Here is an 18753-nt window from a genome sequence, read left to right as displayed (position 1 = left end):
TCTGAAACGGTATAGGGTTTCCTGCCTAGGCAGGGGGCTGGACTAGAAGACCTCCAAGGTCCCTTCCAACTCTACTTTTGTATTATAGTCAAACTTGTTAAGTGAATCTTCCCATCGAATTTGCTTGCCAGAAGGTCGCAAAAGGGAACCACGTAACCCTGGGACACTGCAACTGTCATAAATATGACTCAATTGCCAAGTGTCTGAATTTTGATCATATGACCATGGGGATGCTACAATAGTCCTAAGTGTGAAAAGTGGTCATAGGTCACTTTTTTCAGTACCGTTGTAACTTTGAATGGTTACTAAACAAACTGTTGTAAGTTGAGGACATCTTGTTATTACAAGATGTCTTTCTACTGGGTCCATGAATCGCTGATACTCTGTTAACTTTTTTTTTAATGGATGTCAACGTTGGAGCCCATTTCTAGCACGTAATCAATTTCTTAAATTTTTGCACAGCCCTCTATTGCGCATTTTATCTTTTAATGTTGAAGATCATTTTAGATAGGACGATATGAAGAGCAAGGAGGAGAAATCAAATTAGATAATTGTATGGAGAGAGTTAGGGTTGTATCTTCAGAAATATTCAGACTTGGGGTGTTATAAAATTATATTCTTTCAGGAAAGGTCCCTCTTTCTGATGAATTCAGTATTTTAATTTTCTACTTTTCCCCTCCTTATGTGTCCGTTTTCAAGAAGGAGTATTTAATTTAATAAAGCATGCTGCACTCAGAATCTTTCTTGATTCTATTACAGGTGATGCATCTTCAGAATTAATTTATTATCTTCTTTATATCACCTCTAGAATAATTCAGCACACCTTCTGGAGGCTATGAAAGGTAGTTCTTGAGGGTCTTTGGCAAATGAATAGTATCCCTGCGTCCAGGTTTGTGTTCTGATGTAGGTTTTTTTACTACTTTGGTGTAAAAAGCACAATGTCAATCATAAACTCAACACCTAGGTTGTGCTCACAGAAATAAATTGTGTAATTGATTACTTTATTGAATAAATTGGCTGGCTTTGCAAGAAGAATTAAGTCATAAATCAGTTTTCCTACACTAATGCTCTCTGTACTGGTTCAGCTCCCAAAATTCTTTAGTTAGAATAGATGTTGTTTGCAGTATTTGGGGAATTCTGAAAATTGTAATCCCAGAAGAAGATTAAAAACCAAACTTTTTTAAGCTTTAAAAAATCCCCTAATCCACAGTTTGGTATTGTAGAGTTTTGCGGCATTTTACACCCTTCTGTGTCACAGTTATTAAGTGAATCACAGCTGTTATTAAGTTAGTAACATGGTTGTTAAGTGAATCTGGCTTTCCCATTGACTTTGTCAGAAGATCACAAAATGTGATCATAGACCCCAGAACACTGCAACCGTCATAAAAATGAAACAGTTACCAAGCATCCAATTTTGATCACGTGACTATGGAGATGCTGCAACAGTCATAAGTATGAAAAATGGTCTTAAGTCACTTTTTTTCAATGCCATTGTAACTTTGAATCATTACTAAATGAATGGTTGTAAGTCAAGAACTACCTGTCCTGTACATAGATGTTTCACTAAAGCTGATTCTCAGAAATTGTACAGGGAATAAATAAATAAGCATTTAACAGATGTAAACATCTGGAAGCAACATGGGGAGAACATAGCCTGTAATTCACTGAGAAATGACCAGATAACCAATAAAGCATAATTTTGGCAAAAGTCTACTTCCCTTTTCTCTCCGCACCTTCTTTTCTCTCATATCCACACCTACACACCACCACTACTACCATGCTAGACTTTAGTAGTTTGGCCGGTATTTCTCAACTATGGCAATTTTATGATGTATGGACTTCAACCCCCAGAATTCCCCAGTCAGCCATGAGAATTCTGGGAGTTGAAGTCCACACATAAAGTTGCCAAGCTTGAGAAACACTGGTGTAGGCAATGGAATGTCCATCTTGATTGAAATATAGGTTACAATATTGGTGACAAGCTGCACTCTGACCCCCAAACCTAATCTGCTACAGATGAAATGGAGAGCCGATTGCAATGATAAAACAGATTTGTTTCCAAAACAGAACCACAAGGCTTCTAGTTGATTTAGCAAAACAAAAATCAGAGCGGATCCTGAATCTCACAATAAGTCTGGTTACAGGAGAGTGGCAGCTCCCATCAGGCCTCCCTCTAACCCAGCACAGCTTGGGACCTGCATCATTGGCTCCATCTCTTCTCCAGTCCCACACAAGGCTTTTGTTTGTCTGAATCATGAGTTCTCATGTTGTTTATTTTATTCTTAGGGGCCTGGCAGTCCTGAGAGCCCATCCTGATGGTTCATGGGCCTGGCTGTCCGAGAGAGCCCTCTAGTGACCATTTGACTCTCCACTCACCAGAGGGGGTAACCTACCATGAGAAACTTCACCAAGTTGGGATGAATTCTCTCTTCCGTGATGCCATAATTCATAAAGCCGTGTTCCATTCTGGAATGTCAGAACTCATCAGAAAGCAAAAGCGTATTTGGTTGACTCAAGCAGCATACGAGAAATTGCAAATATTGAATTTGTAGTTCCTTATTGCCCTTTAAACCACATACGCATTTCTGGAAGAAGGCTATTTTTCTGTTACACATCCCCTTTTTGAAGAGAGATGTATAGCTTTTACTTACTTAAGCAAAAATCCAGAAGTGATAGGCATTCTAGATCTGTTTCTCCTTGCCAAAAATAGAGCTTCTGGTTTTTTAACAGAGTTTTGCCTTTCCTCCTGTGCACTTGGCTAATCTTCTCCCGGTTGCTACCTAACCGCAGGTTGCACAATGGCCTCCACTTCCTTCCAGAAAATCCAACCTCCTCTGGTCTCTGAATCCTTCCTGAGAGCTTCCCATTTCAAGCTGGGCTTTGACCAGAGGCCTCAGGGTAGCACAGTAATCTCCCCTTATCGTATAGACTATCCTCCTAGATGGGGCTCCTACCAACGACAACCCATTCTGCCTCCAAAATGTGCTGATGTCCTAAACCAAGAAATGGGCGATGCCTGGGACACTCGCTCAGAATCATACCTGTCCTATCCAACCTGGCCTTTGGCGACGAAATCTGCTATTAATCCACTTGCATCCAACTTCAAAATGCATGCAGATCCCCGCCACAGCATCCTCACTTCTATCACCCGAGAAAGCTATCCTTATCCTCCTAGCCTCCCGCATACCACTCCCAACCGTGTAGACAAGTGGGACGACAGTTTTCCCAGTGGGGACAAAGAGAAGGAACCTTTGCCAGAGACCCTTTACCAGCAGTCCTACCCAGCCTACAAAGGGGTGGTACCTCCAGCCAAGGCTCCAAACCAACACCTGGGTGCGTCTACCAGCAAGTTCAAACCTTCCAAACAGTGGTTCACTTAGGCAGTTTGCGTCCATGAAGACATATCCCAATGGTGACGTTTGTCTAGAACTGCACCCGGACAGTCTTTGAGCATTGCTTTTAATTTTCTAAATACTTAAGAATGTTTCCATATCTCTGCAGTGGGCCTAGGCTGAATCTTTTGACCAAGGCTATCAGCCAAGTGCCACTGAACATGTGCAGAGGGCATAAGATGGGTAAAATGGGCAGGCAAAGTTCAACCTCTGAGCTGTAGCATCTCTCTGGCATGCAGGTGATCTCAGGATCTGCAATTAAAATATTCTTGGCCAAGTTTGGAAAAGCTGCTGCCAAGGAAAATAAATAATATTAAGCTAGATGGAGCAGTGCTGTGCAAAAAGCGTGCTGCATTTCAATCTCTGTTAATATTGGCAGAAGCCTCTCTCTTCCAGGCAGATTGTGAAGCTATTGCTGGTGGGTTGGTTGTACGGTTGGATGGTTGGATGGTTGAATGGCTGGATGTATTTTAGCCTATGGTAGGTGATTCAACAACATTTGAAGAAGATTTCAGTTGCTGAGCATAATGTATATCTCTCTCTCACAGACATTCATACATGGATCTGTTGCCTATATCTTTCTGATCTGGCAAAGGGGAAGTGGAATAAAAGCCTGGTTAGATAGCTATTCTGATTGATCTACCATGATGTATTTTCTGATCTTTTTTTTTTTTTTTGGCAGGAGGTAGTTTTACCCTGAGAGGTGATGGCCATAACTACTTCAACACATTTTACCAATCGCAGTTTACAGGTGAATGGGCACCTCCAATCAAGACCTGCAATGAGGTAAGTGTGTCTCGGATTACCTGGCCTCTGTCCTGTATTACCTAGTCACAAATTTAGGCTTAGCTAAGGGAGGGGATGCACAAAGTATTCATTCCCACATCAGGGGGAGGAGGAAAATAGCAGCTAAATTAGACAGAGCTTCTCCATGAATAATCAAACAGGGAACACAGCTAACCCATGGCAAAGATGGTCTCATTATGTAGTAGAGGGAAGAGGAATTAGCTGTAACAGATCCTGGGAAAAAATAGATGAACAAGCTGGCCTGTAGAAAGGTTGTGGGTGTGGGGGACTGCCATTGGATGAGATTGCATTTTTTATATAAAAAAAATAATGACATTTTTTTTTACCTGAGCACTGGTAGAAAATCAACAGGAGCTGAAAATGTTCTGGATTAACTGTTCCTAGGCAAAGATGGAGGGGAAAAAAATGATCCCCCAACTATGGATAGAATACAATTAGAACTTTACAGAACCACATAGAACCCAGAATGAATTTAAGAAACATGGAGAAATGCCCTGCCCTCAATGACAGATGAGAAATGACTGTAACACTTGGCTATTAGGATAGATTAAAACTTGGAGGGCTTTTTAATTTAGAAATGAGGGGGAGAAATAGAGAGCTAGAAAAGCATGCTTGGGGTAGACATTGTGGGCAGGGGCATGGTTTTCTCCCTTTATCACTATATTGAGTTACTTGGATCGCAAGATAGGTGGCATACAAATTTAATAATAAACAAATAAGAGCATCGGCAGCAAAAAGTGCTTGATTACACAGCATAAATTAAAGTATGGAATTTATTGTGGTCAATCACTACCACTCTTTTAAGAAGAAACATACATACATTCATTAAAAAAAACAGGACTATCACTGACTTCTGGTCATAACAGTTATATTTGACAGTTCAGGAGATGCATTGAAAGGACAAATTTAATGTTTCAGCTTTCCTGGCCTATAGCACGGGGAAAAACCAGGAATTTCTCCCAAGGAAGAATAGCTACTTTAGCAGCAACAGCAGCAGCAGAAGAAGAAGGAAAGTCCCACCACTTCAAAGATATATTTTTTTCTGACAGTCAAGCACATCAGTTTAATCCATTGACTATACTATATAGCTATTATACTACCTGTTAAGTAATTAAGCTCCCCGTTAGAAGAGCGAGTATGCAGAGAAGCGTAATGAGAGTGATATGGAATAACACGCACAAACCAGCATACAGAGACACTGAATAGTATAAAAATATAGTAGTTTACTATGTAGAAATATAGAGGTATTCAGAGTCCGGTTAACAGTCCAAGTCATACACGGTTCAGTAATTCAGTTATCAAAATAGTCAGTGTAACACACAAAGTATAGCTAAACAGTAGCAAACCACAATACCTCAGTATACACCGATCAGCTTCTAACAAAACAGAGAGCTAACAGCCATTCTGGCTCTCTCTTATAGCTGCTTGAGGTAACAAACCAATTACATCTCTTAAGCATTTAAAGTAACAATAAAGTAATCATAGCTTATATACATTGCCAAGCCAAGCCTAGGGTTACATCCCTAACACTACCATATATAGGTGCTAACACTATAGATATTCTAGAACCTCCACAGCTGGCATGCTAAATCCAAGATGCTGTTATTCATAGGGAGACCATTTCTATCCACGGAGATACAAGCCAGCTAACATGGCTAATAGCTACTGGCAGATTCACCCCAACGTAAGGAAAACCTTGGTGAATATCTAGTGGGCCATCAAATTGAGCCCTGGTGGAACATCTAATTGAGCATTCCTCTTCTGATAGTGATTAACTGAATATTTCTAGGGAAATGTGGAAGCAGTAGTCCAGCGTTAATCAGAGGTAGACTGTTTCTAAGATGAGAAATGCCACCGATGTCACAGCCATCGGTGGATTCATTCCACACAATTGTGCCTACCATTTTAAAAGAACCTTCTGCGAATGGTACCACAATACAAGATGGAAAGACATTACTTCCAGCATTGGGTCACTTCATGCATTTTCCAATTTCAGAAGGTGGGATCTGTAGTTTTTGGTGACCCTCGATACGTCCAGGCAGTGAGTGAGCAGAAGCATGCATATACTGTCCAGGAACCTAAAAGTCAACGGTAAGCAATGAAACACTTGCCTCAGAAAGGGATGACTGCAATGGAGAAGGCTATAGTCTCTTGTGTGTCATGCTAATATACTGCATCTCAAACCTCCTAGAGTTATAATCTCATTTCTACATTAAGCAATCTTCTAAGGAATGTACATGGATGGAACGCACCTGAGGGTAGAACAAGAAGCAAAGGGTGGAAACTAATCAAGGAGAGAAGCAACTTAAAACTAAGGAGAAATTTCCTGACAGTTAGAACAATTAACCAGTGGAACAACTTGACTCCAGAAGTTGTGAATGCTCCAACACTGGAAGTTTTTAAAAAGAGATTGGACAACCATTTGTCTGAAGTGGTGTAGGGTTTCCTGCCTAAGCAGGGAGTTGGACTAGAGGACCTCCAAGGTCCCTTCCAACTCTGTCATTCTATTCTATGTCCGTTGGTTATTCTCATGTTTTTGTTTCAATTGCTTAAAATGTTTACAGGTAGTCCTTGACTTATGACTACGATTGAGCTCAAAAGTTCTGTTGCTAAGTGAGACAGATGTTAAATGAATTTTGTCCCATGTTTGAATTATTTTGGCTACATTTGTTAAAAGAATCACGGCAGTTGTTAGGTTAGTAACACAGTTGTTAAGTGAATCGGCCTTCCCCATTATCTTTGCTCGTCAGATGGTCACAAAAGTTGATCACATGACCCTGGGACACTGCAACGGTCATAAATATGGCGCAGTTGCCATGTACCTGAAATTTAATCAGGTGACCATGGGGAGGCTGCAATGGTCTTAAGTCTGAAAAATGGTCATATCACTTTTTTCAGTTCGTTATAACTTTGAACAGTCACTAAACAAACTGCTGTAAGTCAAGAATTGTCTGTATAGCAGGGGTGTCCAAACTTGGGAACTTTAAGACTTGTGGACTTCAACTCCCAGAATTCCCCAGCCAGCATGGCTGGCTGGGGAATTCTGGGAGTTGAAGTCCACAAGTCTTAAAGTTCCCAAGTTTGGACACCCCTGCTGTATAGTTTATCTTTCTGAGACTAGATTTCCAAGATGCCATGCAACAAGGTTTAGCAGTGTGACCCTCAAGGATATTATGACCCTTTCAATGCTGCTACCTGTCCTCTCTGATTTAAAAAAAAGTTCATTTGAAAAATTACAAAGTAAAATTATTTTTGACTCAAGCTTGATTACTGGAGATTTACATGGATGTAGTGAATCAGTTTTCTTAAACAATATGGAAATGATTGCCTTTTTCTGGTGTGTTTGGGTGGGGTGGGGGGATGTATATATCTACCCTAAAGTCTAAAATCTATCCGTTTTAGCCTATAGCCGTGATGGCGAACCTATAGCACATGTGCTCCAAGTGGCATGCAGAGCCATGTCACCTGGCACATGTGGCGTCAGCTGTTCCTCTTCCAGGTTTCTGGTGCGCATATGCGCACGATGATCACCTGGCCTTTTTGAGTGCAGCAGTGCCAGAAACTGGAAGAGCTGGTGCGCCAGCCAGCTGATCATCTCGTGCACATGTGTGCCAGAAAGACTAGCTGGGTGGTGCCCATGCGCACACTGGAAACCAGAAGTTCATTTACGGGGGCACGCATGCACCCTGGGCAGCTCTTCTTCCGGGTTGCAGCCCAGACAAGCAAGGTTTGCCATCACTGGTCTATAGCCTTTGGTTTCCCAGATATTTACTGTACTCTGGTTACTGTAGTTTCCTAGCTTAGCCAAGGTCAACTAGATAGTGCCACCTAGTGGTAATTAAATCATCATTATCACAACATCTGTTTTTATAGAGCTTAGCATCTCCTGAAATTTGGCCTTCTAAAATGTATACAATTAAAAGACTTTGCTGTAGTTCTTGACTAAGATTATACCAGTTTTCCCCAACCCCCAAATGCATTGGGACTGCATTATATAAAATTCCCTGCCAGCAAAGTTAACTGGAACTGTTGCTCTTAATTTGTTAAAGCCTGTTTTATATTGAAACAAGGTTAAGAATTTAACAAAGTCTGGTTTCTAATTCGTTCCTTTTGGAAAATAATGTATAGTATATATTTGGAGAATGCTATTGAAGTTATAGTTGAACTAATGTATCCTGTATGTGTACACTTTGTCGTTGTGTCATTATGCTAGATTGAGGAGGAACAGTTTTGTGTAGAGATATTCATCCCTTATTCTAGTATTTCTCAACCGTGGCAACTTTAAGATGTGGAGACTTCAGATCCCAGAATTCCTCAGCCAACAGTAACATCTTAAAGTTGCCAAGGTGGAGAAACGCTGCCGTATTCAATGCTTTATAGCTGTTTATGATACTCCAGCTTTATAAAGGTAAAAGGTAAAGGTTCCCCTTGCACATATGTGCTAGTTGTTCCTGACTCTAGGAGGCAGTGCTCATCTCCGTTTCAAAGCCGAAGAGCCAGTGCTGTCCAAAGACATGGTCATGTGGCCGGCATGATTAAATGCCGAAGGCGCATGGAACACTGTTACCTTCCCACCAAAGGAGGTTCCTATTTTTCTACTTGCATTTTTTACATGTTTTCGAACTGCTAGGTTGGCAGAAGCTGGGACAAGTAATGGGAGCTCACTTCGTTACGCGGCGCTAGGGATTCAAACCGCCGAACTGCTGACCTTTCTGATCGACAAGCTCATCATCTTAACCACTGAGCCCTTTGTATAAACTTTGTCTATCGTGATTTGATGACTTGCACTGTTTTTTATTATTTCAATTTTTGTGAACCTCCTTGAATTTTCTTTGATTTGCAGCCTTAGAAATCTAATAAGGTATTAAGTTCATTATTTTTAATCACTAGTAATTCAAGTTTTCTCCAACAGCTATGACCCACATGTTGCCTCAGCGACGGTGCACCGTTCAAACATTCAGCCTGGAGATGGGCAGCACAGGTTTTCTACTATCATGTCTGAATCATACTTATGGAAGCAACCTGGTATGGTCAGAGGGAGGGAACCAAGGTTACAACAACTCAGGCAATGTCTCCAACTCTGTTAAATATGCAATTTGGTTAATCCTCCACAATGTATATATTAAAGGTCTAAATTCAGCAGAATCCCTGTAATAGGATAAGTGAAATATAGGTATTCCTCAACTTATGGCCACAACCGATCCCAAAATTTCCATCGCTAAGCAACAGACAGTTGTTAAGTGAGCAGCCTTTCTTGCCACACTTGTTAAGTGAATCTGCTTGATTTTCTTTTCAGAAGGTTGCAAATGTGTGATCTTGTGACCACAGGACAGTGCAACCGTAATAAATACAAGTCATTTGTCAACGTCCAAATTTTAATGATATGACCCTAGAGATGTTGCAATGGTTGTAAATGTGAAAACGATCATAAGACACTTTTTTCAATGCTGGTACAACTTTGAATAGGCACTAAATGAGCTGTTGTAAGTTGAGAACTACCTGTAATACTGAATATCACAATGTACCATTACACACACACACAGAGAGAAAGTATGTGTCTGTACCCTGTTTCTCCGAAAATAAGACCTCCCCGGATAATAAGACCAATCAGGGTTTTGAGCGCATGCACTAAAATAAGCCCTCCCCAAAAATATTACAACACAACAGCAGCCGTGAGGTGACCACCTCCTGCACCCCAAAAATAATAAGACCTCCCTGAAAATAAGAAAATAAGGTCAAAAGAAAATAAGACCCTATCTTATTTTTGGGGAAACATGGTATGTGCATACATGTGGGCGGGTGGATGGATGACATAGATAGATCGTGAATGCAAAGCATGGTCTTCGCCCAGCCGTTAATGAATGCTAGAAGAACATCTGTGACATTTGAAAGAAAAGGAACATTAGATGTAATTGAAATCATACATAAGACATTCTCCGCATCTGGATGAAGCTCACGAAAACTTATGCCTTTTAGTAAACTTTGTGCAAGTAGTCCTTGACATATGATCACAACTGGGACCAGAATGTCCATTACTAAGTGAGGCAGTTGTTGTGAATGATATCCCAATTTTATTACCTTTTTCCCGTGGTCATCCAGCCAATCATGCAGTTGTTACATGAATCCAGCTTCCCCCACTGACTTTCTTATCGGAAACCATCTGGGAAGGTCACAAATAATGATAATGTGTCCCTGGGAGGCTGCAACCATCATAACGACAAGCTGGTTGCCAAGTGCCTGAATTTGATCACGTGGGGACACTGAGATGGTTGTAAGTGCGATTTTCAGCACCATCGTAATTTTGAATGGTTGCTAAATGAGCCGAGAACCACCTGTAAAAAAAAAAAGAGTGCTATTAGATTCTTATAGATTTCTTAAGATACACATAAGGATAGAAATATCTTACTTCTGCTTAAAGGGCATCTTGAAAAGAAGGAAGAACAAGACAGAAAGTTCCTTTTTCTTCACAGAGACCCCTTTCACTAAGATGAGATCATTTCCCTCATTTCACTAAGATGCAATGGGAACTTTACCAAAATCTCTCTGTCATCACTTGTGCCAATTGTCAAAACAGGTTCATAAGGTCAAAGAGTTGATTCCATAAAGGAGAATATTTGTAGCTCAGGGTTGAAATGGGGGCTCCTTGGTGCTCTCTCAGCTTGCTAGTTTTCTTGCAGATGTTTCATCACCCTAACTAGGTAACATCATCTGTGCTAGTAAGTAGCACCGTTGATGTTACCTAGTTTAGATAATGAAACATTTACAGTGATATCTCGATATTAATCATTACTTGGTTCTGGGAGGCACAATGAATACCAAAAATCATGAGTACCAAACAATTGGAATAATGTAATGAGTTACAAGGCAGCCAACACAGACAGGTTTTGGCTTGTGTGTTGAGTACCAAACATTGAGTCCTGGGACAAAATTGTTGCGTCAAAATGCATTGAGTGCCAAATCAGATAAGTATCAAAGCAGTTGAGTACCAAGCAGCGGTAGGATTCACTTACCTTCCCTACCGGTTCACAAATGTGAGCACACGCGCTGCGGCTGCAGATGCCCATTTTCTGCGCCTACATCAGGGTGGGTGGGTGGGCAGGCAGAGCCTCCCGCAGCCGCCGCTAGCGGTTCACCCGAACCAGAGAGAATCGGCTGAATACCACCTTTGGTACCAAGGTACCACTATACAAGAAAACAATCAAGGTCAGAGAGCACCAAGGGTCCCTCAATTGATTCCATTTTCAACAGCACATTTTTTCAATGTGCAAAAGATCACCTTAAGGGCAATCTTAAGCACTCTCTCCGTGCTCAGAGATATTATTCTTAATTCAAAACTACTAGAGGAGGATTGGGAACTTCTAGTCCATATTTTGAATCCACCCTTGGAGGCTTCCTCCTCCTCCTCTTCCCTTGAGCTGTGAAGGCCTTGACAAATCTCACTCCTTGTACTTGAACGATTGTACCTGGAGCCAGGTGCTCAGAGGAGGGAGTTTCTGTACGAAGAAAGGAGACATATCTTTCTTTCTGCTCCACCGCTCATTATTTCCATGGCTCCTTGTGAATTAGAAATAGACTGCTGGAGCCATGCTTCCTCTGATCAATTTCCCCATCTCCCTCCTTGGTTTGTGATATTACTTTGGGTTTTTTTTTTTTTTAATCTGGGTACCCAGAGGAAATAGGCAAGAGATAGTTGTGGAGGAATTACAGGTAGTCCTCAACTTACGGCCACAATTTGACCAGAATTCCCATTGCTCAGTAATATGGTTAAATGAGTCGCACCCAATTTTGCAACCTTTTTTTTTGCCGCATGTGTTGAACAAATCACTGGAGTTGTTAAGTGAATCATGCAGTCGTTAAATGAATCCGGCTGCCCCCATTGACTTTGTTTGTCAGAAGCCAGCTGGGAAGATCGCAAATGGCGATCACTTGACCCCCAAAAGGCAAAACACAATCACATGCTGCAACCGTGGGTCATACATGTGACAAGTGTCTGAAATTTGATTGTGTGACTGTGAGGATGCTGCTTAATAACTGTCTTGCTTAGCAACAGAAATTTGTGGTCACACACTGAGGACTACCTGCGCTACATTTTTCATCGACATAAAAGTGTGAGCATGAATGGGGTCAGGGGAGTCTGTGGAAGAGTCAAAACATCAGGAAGGTGGCCACAATGTGTGATCAAAATCCTGCAGGTAAAGTAGGTTGACATTTTGACTCCCCCTCTCTATGTACACACCTGAGTGAGGTATGGGATGAGTGCATCTGAAAGATGTGCGTGGAAGAGGTGAGATGGGGATCAACAGAATTTGGATCCTGGCCTGCTCACCGTTTACATTTTTTACTCCTCGGGCACTAAAAACCTCAGGACTGAACCACAGTTTTGATTAAATCTCCATCCTTTCTCTGTCTTTGTGGTTTTCCAGGCCCTTCATTCTATTCTAACTCCAAAAAGAATGAGTCGTCTGTTCTCCTAGGAGATCACGAGAAGAGAAAATGCACCGGTATAACTAACAACCAACTTTACTACAAAGAGGTAATACCCAGCTCTTCTTCTCCTTGCTAAGAACTTAACCTAGAGTCTAACTCTAGAGTCAATCCGCTCGCACAGAGAGGGCCTCCTCCAGGTGCCGTCCACCAGACAGTGTCGAGGGGCGGTGCCTAGGAGTAGAGCCTTCTCTGTGGCGGGCCCAGCCCTGTGGAATGACCTCCCCCCGGATATTAGGAATACCTCTGACCTCCGCTCCTTTCGTGTAAAGCTCAAGACCCACCTTTTTCAAGTTGCTGGCCTGGCTCAACTTTGATCCAACTATATCGCTCCTGACGGGTTTTTTATTTGGGGTATTTTAATTGCATTCAATTTATTTAGGGGTTTTTAAACATTGTGTTTTTACTTGTTTTTATCTATCAGTTCACCTCCTCCTTGTATATGTCGTATATATGTCTTGGTATATGTTTTGTTATATGTATGTCGATATATTTATTTCCTATGTTTTGTTGTACGCCGCCCCGAGTCCTTCGGGAGAGGGTGCGGCTAAGAAATAAATATTTATTATTATTATTATTAACTGAATCTAGCTGTGGACTTCAACTCCCAGAATTCCTCAGCCAGCCATGATGATGTGTGTGGACTCAGGGGTGGCTTCCGGCAGTCAATACTGCTGGTTTGCTCGTGGCCGCATTGTGCGCGTGTGCATGCTTGATGCGAGCTGTGCGCGCATGCACACTTCAATAAAAATGCTTCGTTGCATGCACAGAAGGAAAATCAAGATGATGCCACCTATGGCGTTGCCCGGAGAACCCATTTGGGGGCATGGCAGGCCTGGGTCGCTGCCAGTTCCAGCGACCCAGGCCACCAAACCACTACCAGTTCAGCCAAACCGGTAGGAACCCACCACTATGTGGACTTCAACTCCCAGAATTCCTCAGCCAGCCACGCTGTCTGAGGAATTCTAGGAATTGGAGTTCACACAGAAGGACCAGGGGAGGCAGGATAGCAGTCTTCCCATATTTGATGGGCTGCCACGGAGAGGAGGGGGTCAAGCTATTTTCCAAGGCACCTGAAGGCCAGACAAGGAACAATGGATGGAATTGATCAAGGAGAGATTCAACCTAGAAACAAAGAGGAACTTTCTGACAGCGAGAACAATTAACCAATGGAACAGTTATGGGAGCTTCATCATTTGAGACTTTCAAGAAGAGATTGGACTGTCATTTGTCAGAAATGGTGTAGGGTCTCCTGCTTGGGTGGGGTGGGTGGGTTGGACTAGATGACTTATAAGATCCCTTCCAACTCTGTTAATCTGTCTGTCCTACATTTTCAAATTGCCAAGGTTGAAAAACACTGCTCTAGCTATTTCCTATTTTTATTTTATAATTTTGTATTTTTTTTTATAATTTTATATTTCTAGGCTATTTCCTATCCTCAGCTTCTGTCAAGGAAAAGAGATGTATAAATTAAGAGCCTAAAGAAAGTCATCTGGGTCAAACTTAAAAGCTATCTAAACAGTAAATCATGTAGCAATGACATTCACATTTTTACTATGACATCTGCAATGTTAAGAAAACGAAGAAAAGAAGATAGTTTTCTTAATGTGCTTTTAAATTCAGGGTTATTGAATGAAGCTGAATGGGGAGAGATTTAGGACACATAAAACTATTCATGTCTTCTCTCTACTCAGCCGAGCGCTAAGGACTTTGTGACCCAGCCACAGACGTGGCCACGAAAAAAGCTGTGCTTGGGAGATAAACAGTTGCCTTTCTTTCAAAGTGTTCATCATTCTGACTATCAGCCACCTCCTGAAACATACAAATTGGATTCCAGAGACAAAACTTCAAATGATAGCCATGTTTTCCCCAACTATGAAGGTACAATCTTATTTATTTCAGGTGGGATCATGAATTACGTCTTACAGGGTTCTCATTCACACACCGGTAGTCCTCGACTTACAACCTGAAGCTGACCTGACCGAAGCCATATTGGAGCTTCAGTGCTATCATACTGGAGTTGAGGGATAGGGAGGAGGGATTAGAGATAGAGGGGTTTGTGTAGCTCAGAGGTGTCAAAGTGGCCCCCAGGCCTTGAGTTTGACATCCCTGGTGTAGCCAAAACAAAATACTTTCTCTTGAGAACCAAGGACATTCCCACACCTGGACTGTGGAAGGAGGAGTGAGGTCACCCGATGACCAGACAGCGTCTTGATTGGGCCATGTGACAGATTATTTGGGGTTGTGGGAAAAACTTTATCTTTTAACTACTGTAGGTGAAAACCACGGGAACCTTTAAGGTCGGTTTTCACCAGATATGTCCCAATTTGATATTTCCAATAAAGCTATTCCTTGAGGAATCTACCTGCCTCGGAATTTTGCTTGCTATGGATCTACTACTTGGGAACCCTGACATTAAACCGACTCTAAAGTTTCCTGCGGTTTTCACCTAGTTTAGAGGTCTTCAAACTTGGCAACTTTAAGACTTGTGGACTTTAACTCCCAGAATTCTCCAGCCAGGAGTTGAAGTCCACAAGTCTTAAAGTTGCCAAGTTTGAAGACCTCTGACCTAGTTGGAAGAGAAAGTTTCATTCGTGGCAGAAGTTACAACAGCAAAAAAAGGGACACAATCATTATCCACAATTACGACCACTGCAGCATTCCCCGGGCCATGTGATCAAAATTCTGATGGTTGATAACTGGTTCATATTTATGATGGTCGCAGTGTTCCGGGGTCATGTGATGATCACTTTTTGCAACCTTCTGACAAGCAAAGACAATGGAGAAGCCAGATTCACTCAGCAATTGTGTTGCCAACTTAACAGCTGCAGTGATTCACTTAATTGTGGCAAGAAAGTTCATAAAATGGGACAAAACAACTGTCTTGCTTAGCAACACAAATTTGGGGCTCAGTTGTAGTTGTAAGTGGAGGACTACCTATGGAAACAGTACATAGAAATCGCCAGCAAAGAATACATGACATCATGGCACCACATCTAGTTCTACAGTTATGAAATGATGGAAGTTGCAAAGTTGTCTTCCAGTACTTGACGGGCTGCCATAGAGAAGAGGAAACTGACATGCATGAGAGTGCCCACTCAATCTCCCCACCCACCTGTGCATGTGCATGAGACACCCCCCCCCCCACGCATGCACACACGACCCGACCCCTCCCCAGGCTCCGGATGCTTTCCTGAAGCCTGAGGAAGGCGAAAATGGTCTTCCCTGGAGACCCTCCGGAAGTCAGAAATGGATCGTTTCTGAACTTCCGGTTGGCCCGTTGAGGACGTTTTTCACCCTCCCCAGCCTCTGGAGGCTTTCCTGAAGCCGGGGAGGGTGAAAACGACCTCCCCTGCCCCTCTGGAAGGGTGAAAAATCAGCTGGTCGGCGTGTGCATGCGCACCAGAGATGATGTCTGGCGTGCCACCAAATATGGCTCCGTGTGCCACCTGTGGCACACATGCCATAGGTTCACCATCACGGGTATAAGGTCTCCTGCCTTGAACAGTGGGTTGGACTAGAAGACCCCTAAGGTCCCTTCCAGCCTTATGATTCTATGTTCTAAAGTATCTCCTGTATCATCATATCCATTTTCACCAGCACTCTGCCCTCCAACATCAGGAGCCCTGCCAAAAGAATGTTTATTAGATAGGATGAAACTATACTGTTTATTCTCATCTCTGACAAAAGATGCCACTGGAGATATCACATTGAAATAAACAGATAACAGCAATAGCACTTAAGACTTATATACTGCTTCACGGTGCTTTTACAGCCCTCTCTAAGCAGTTTATAGAGACAGCATATTGCCCCGAAAAAAACTGCATCCTCGTTTTACCAACTTCGGAAGGATGGAAGGCTGAGTCAACCTTCAGCCGGTGAGACTCAAACTGCCAAAATGCTGGCAGCCGGCAGAAGTAGCAGTATTACATTCTAACCATTGCACCACCATGGCTCATAATCCGATGAGCAACAAATGTTCTTGGGGGAGGGGAGGAAAAAATTAGCAGGAAAATATATGCCTCTAATATCTCCATATGAAAAAGATAAAGGTGTATGTTTATCATGAAATCATGATAATGACCTAGGTATCCTTTTGTATACCGGTAGTTGTGGTTGGGAATTATTGCAGGAGAAGAATTCATGAGAGTCCCCCAATTAGAAAAATAACCAGTAAGTATGCTTACATAATACATTTAATCAGGTCAGAGTTACCAACCTAGTGACTGCATTCATTCAACAGATTAAGTTCGGCTATTTTTAACCTGCATTTTCTGTGGCTTCATGTGTTCCTTAGTTGCTTGGTCAATGAACTTTATGTGCATGAACATGACAGTTTGTTCTCAGAGGAGATAATTTTCATCCCTTTTTGGTTCCACTCTAGATATATCTTGGCGTAACTCTTACGTAATCTTTGTGACTTTTAGTAGGAGGGAAAGCAGCGTTTGATTCTTAAATATTCTGTTTTCTAAGAGACTAGACAACCACTTCTCTGGAATGATATAGGGCTGTGATGGTGAACCTATGGCATGCATACCAGAAATGGCACACAGAGCCATCTCTCTGGGAACCCGAGCCATCTCTCATTGCTCTTCCGGGTTCTGGCGCACTGGCCAGCTGGTCTTCATGCACATGGGAGCGTTGGAAACTGGAAGAAGAATTGCCCGGTGCGCATACACATGCTGGGAAGATGATCTTCCGATCTCCGGGCACGCTCCCGTTTTGGCACTCGGTGCTGAAAAGGTTCGCCAACTCTGATATAGGGTCTCCTGGGGTTGGACTAGAAGACCTCCAAGGCCCCTTCCAACTGTTACTCTGTTGTTCTGTTTTTCATTCAGGGCCTAGGGTGCCCACCTCCAACACCACTACAACTCAAGATATGCTTGTTCCTCACCAAGGGAGGAAGTATCAGCTGACAGAAGAAGATCTGCAAAAGGTTAGGAAAGTTCTTATTGTTTTGAATGCCCTACAGAAGCATGTGATATCTCTCCCACACACTTTGCATTGTCAGCTGGGCCATGCCAGATGAAAAAAGCACCGTTTCTCATTGATGCTGTACTTCCTCTAAGTGAAAAAAGATAAAGTCGACTTCAAATCACATATTGTATCTGATGATTCTACATACACATCATTGTAGTCTTTTTGGCAATAGTACAGAAGGGGTTAAAAAAAAAACTTCCTAGTCTACCCTACTGTTCTGAATTCTTATAAGGCCTCTATCCAAATACTAACCTGGTTGGATGCTGCCTAACTTTTTGAGACCAATCAGAGTTGACTAACTACTCTAGTTATGTGATAGCAACTGATCCCATCTACAGCAGGGATCGCCAAACTTGGCAAATTTAAGATTTGTGGAATTCCTCAGCCAGCCATTGAAGAATTCTGGGAGTTGAAGTCCACAAGTCTTAAAAGTTCCTGAGTTTGCAGATCCCACTTCTACAGGATAATAGGTCTCCTGGAGATCATCTTTAGTAGCATCCTTTCCCCCTCTCCATCTTTTCAACTTGTATCTCAGCCTCCAAATTCAAAACTAGCCAGCTCTTCCTTCTCCACCTCCCTTCCCTTCTCTTGCTAGCTCTGTTGGATATTTCAGACAGCGTGATCAAGAGCTCACTTTTAAGCAAGAATTCCCATTGAAAGAAATATTATACAGTACAATACAATCAGTGGTGGGTTCCTCCCGGATCGCACCGGATCGCGCGCGCTCCCTTTCAGCGCTCCACCTGGCTTGCACGCTCCCTTTCAGCGCTCCACCTGGCTTGCGCACTCCCTTCCGGCGCTGAAACCGGAAGTACAGTTTTGCCCGGCCCTGGCGAAGCAACGACGCCTGTCTGCGCTCCACCAGCTCGGCTGGGAACGGAGATGTTTCCTCAGCAGAGCGGAGCGCCTGAAAAGTCTTTTCAGGCGCTCCGCTCCGCTGAGGAAACATCTCCGTTCCCAGCCGAGCTGGTGGAGCGCAGGCAGGCGTCGTTGCTTCGCCAGGGGCGGGGCAAGACTGTACTTCCGGTTTCAGCGCCGGAAGGGAGCGCGAGAGCCAGGTGGAGCGCTGAAAGGCAGCGCGCAAGCCAGG

The 18753-nt window shown here is 42.7% G+C and overlaps 2 protein-coding genes across 2 annotated transcripts in view; both read left to right on the top strand.

The window, feature by feature from the left end:
- IL12RB1 (interleukin 12 receptor subunit beta 1) overlaps positions 1-18753 on the top strand; it is a 59470-nt gene that overhangs the window by 33460 nt on the left and 7257 nt on the right. The gene's annotated exons all lie outside the window — the stretch shown is intronic.
- Positions 2799-18753, top strand: part of SAXO5 (stabilizer of axonemal microtubules 5) — a gene marked incomplete at its 5' end in the record, with an annotated part of 19865 nt that continues 3910 nt past the window's right edge. The window contains 6 exons of the mRNA XM_081939811.1: positions 2799-3333; positions 4075-4178; positions 6112-6290; positions 14467-14564; positions 17237-17350; positions 17522-17619. Coding sequence (XP_081795937.1) covers positions 2799-3333; positions 4075-4178; positions 6112-6290; positions 14467-14564; positions 17237-17350; positions 17522-17619 — 1128 coding nt within the window. The remainder of the gene's footprint in view (positions 3334-4074; positions 4179-6111; positions 6291-14466; positions 14565-17236; positions 17351-17521; positions 17620-18753) is intronic.

Source organism: Natrix helvetica (genome assembly GCF_964273705.1).
Source record: "Natrix helvetica genome assembly, chromosome: 1".
Taxonomy (NCBI): Eukaryota; Metazoa; Chordata; class Lepidosauria; order Squamata; family Natricidae; genus Natrix; species Natrix helvetica.
This window is presented reverse-complemented; position numbering and strand designations above follow the sequence as displayed.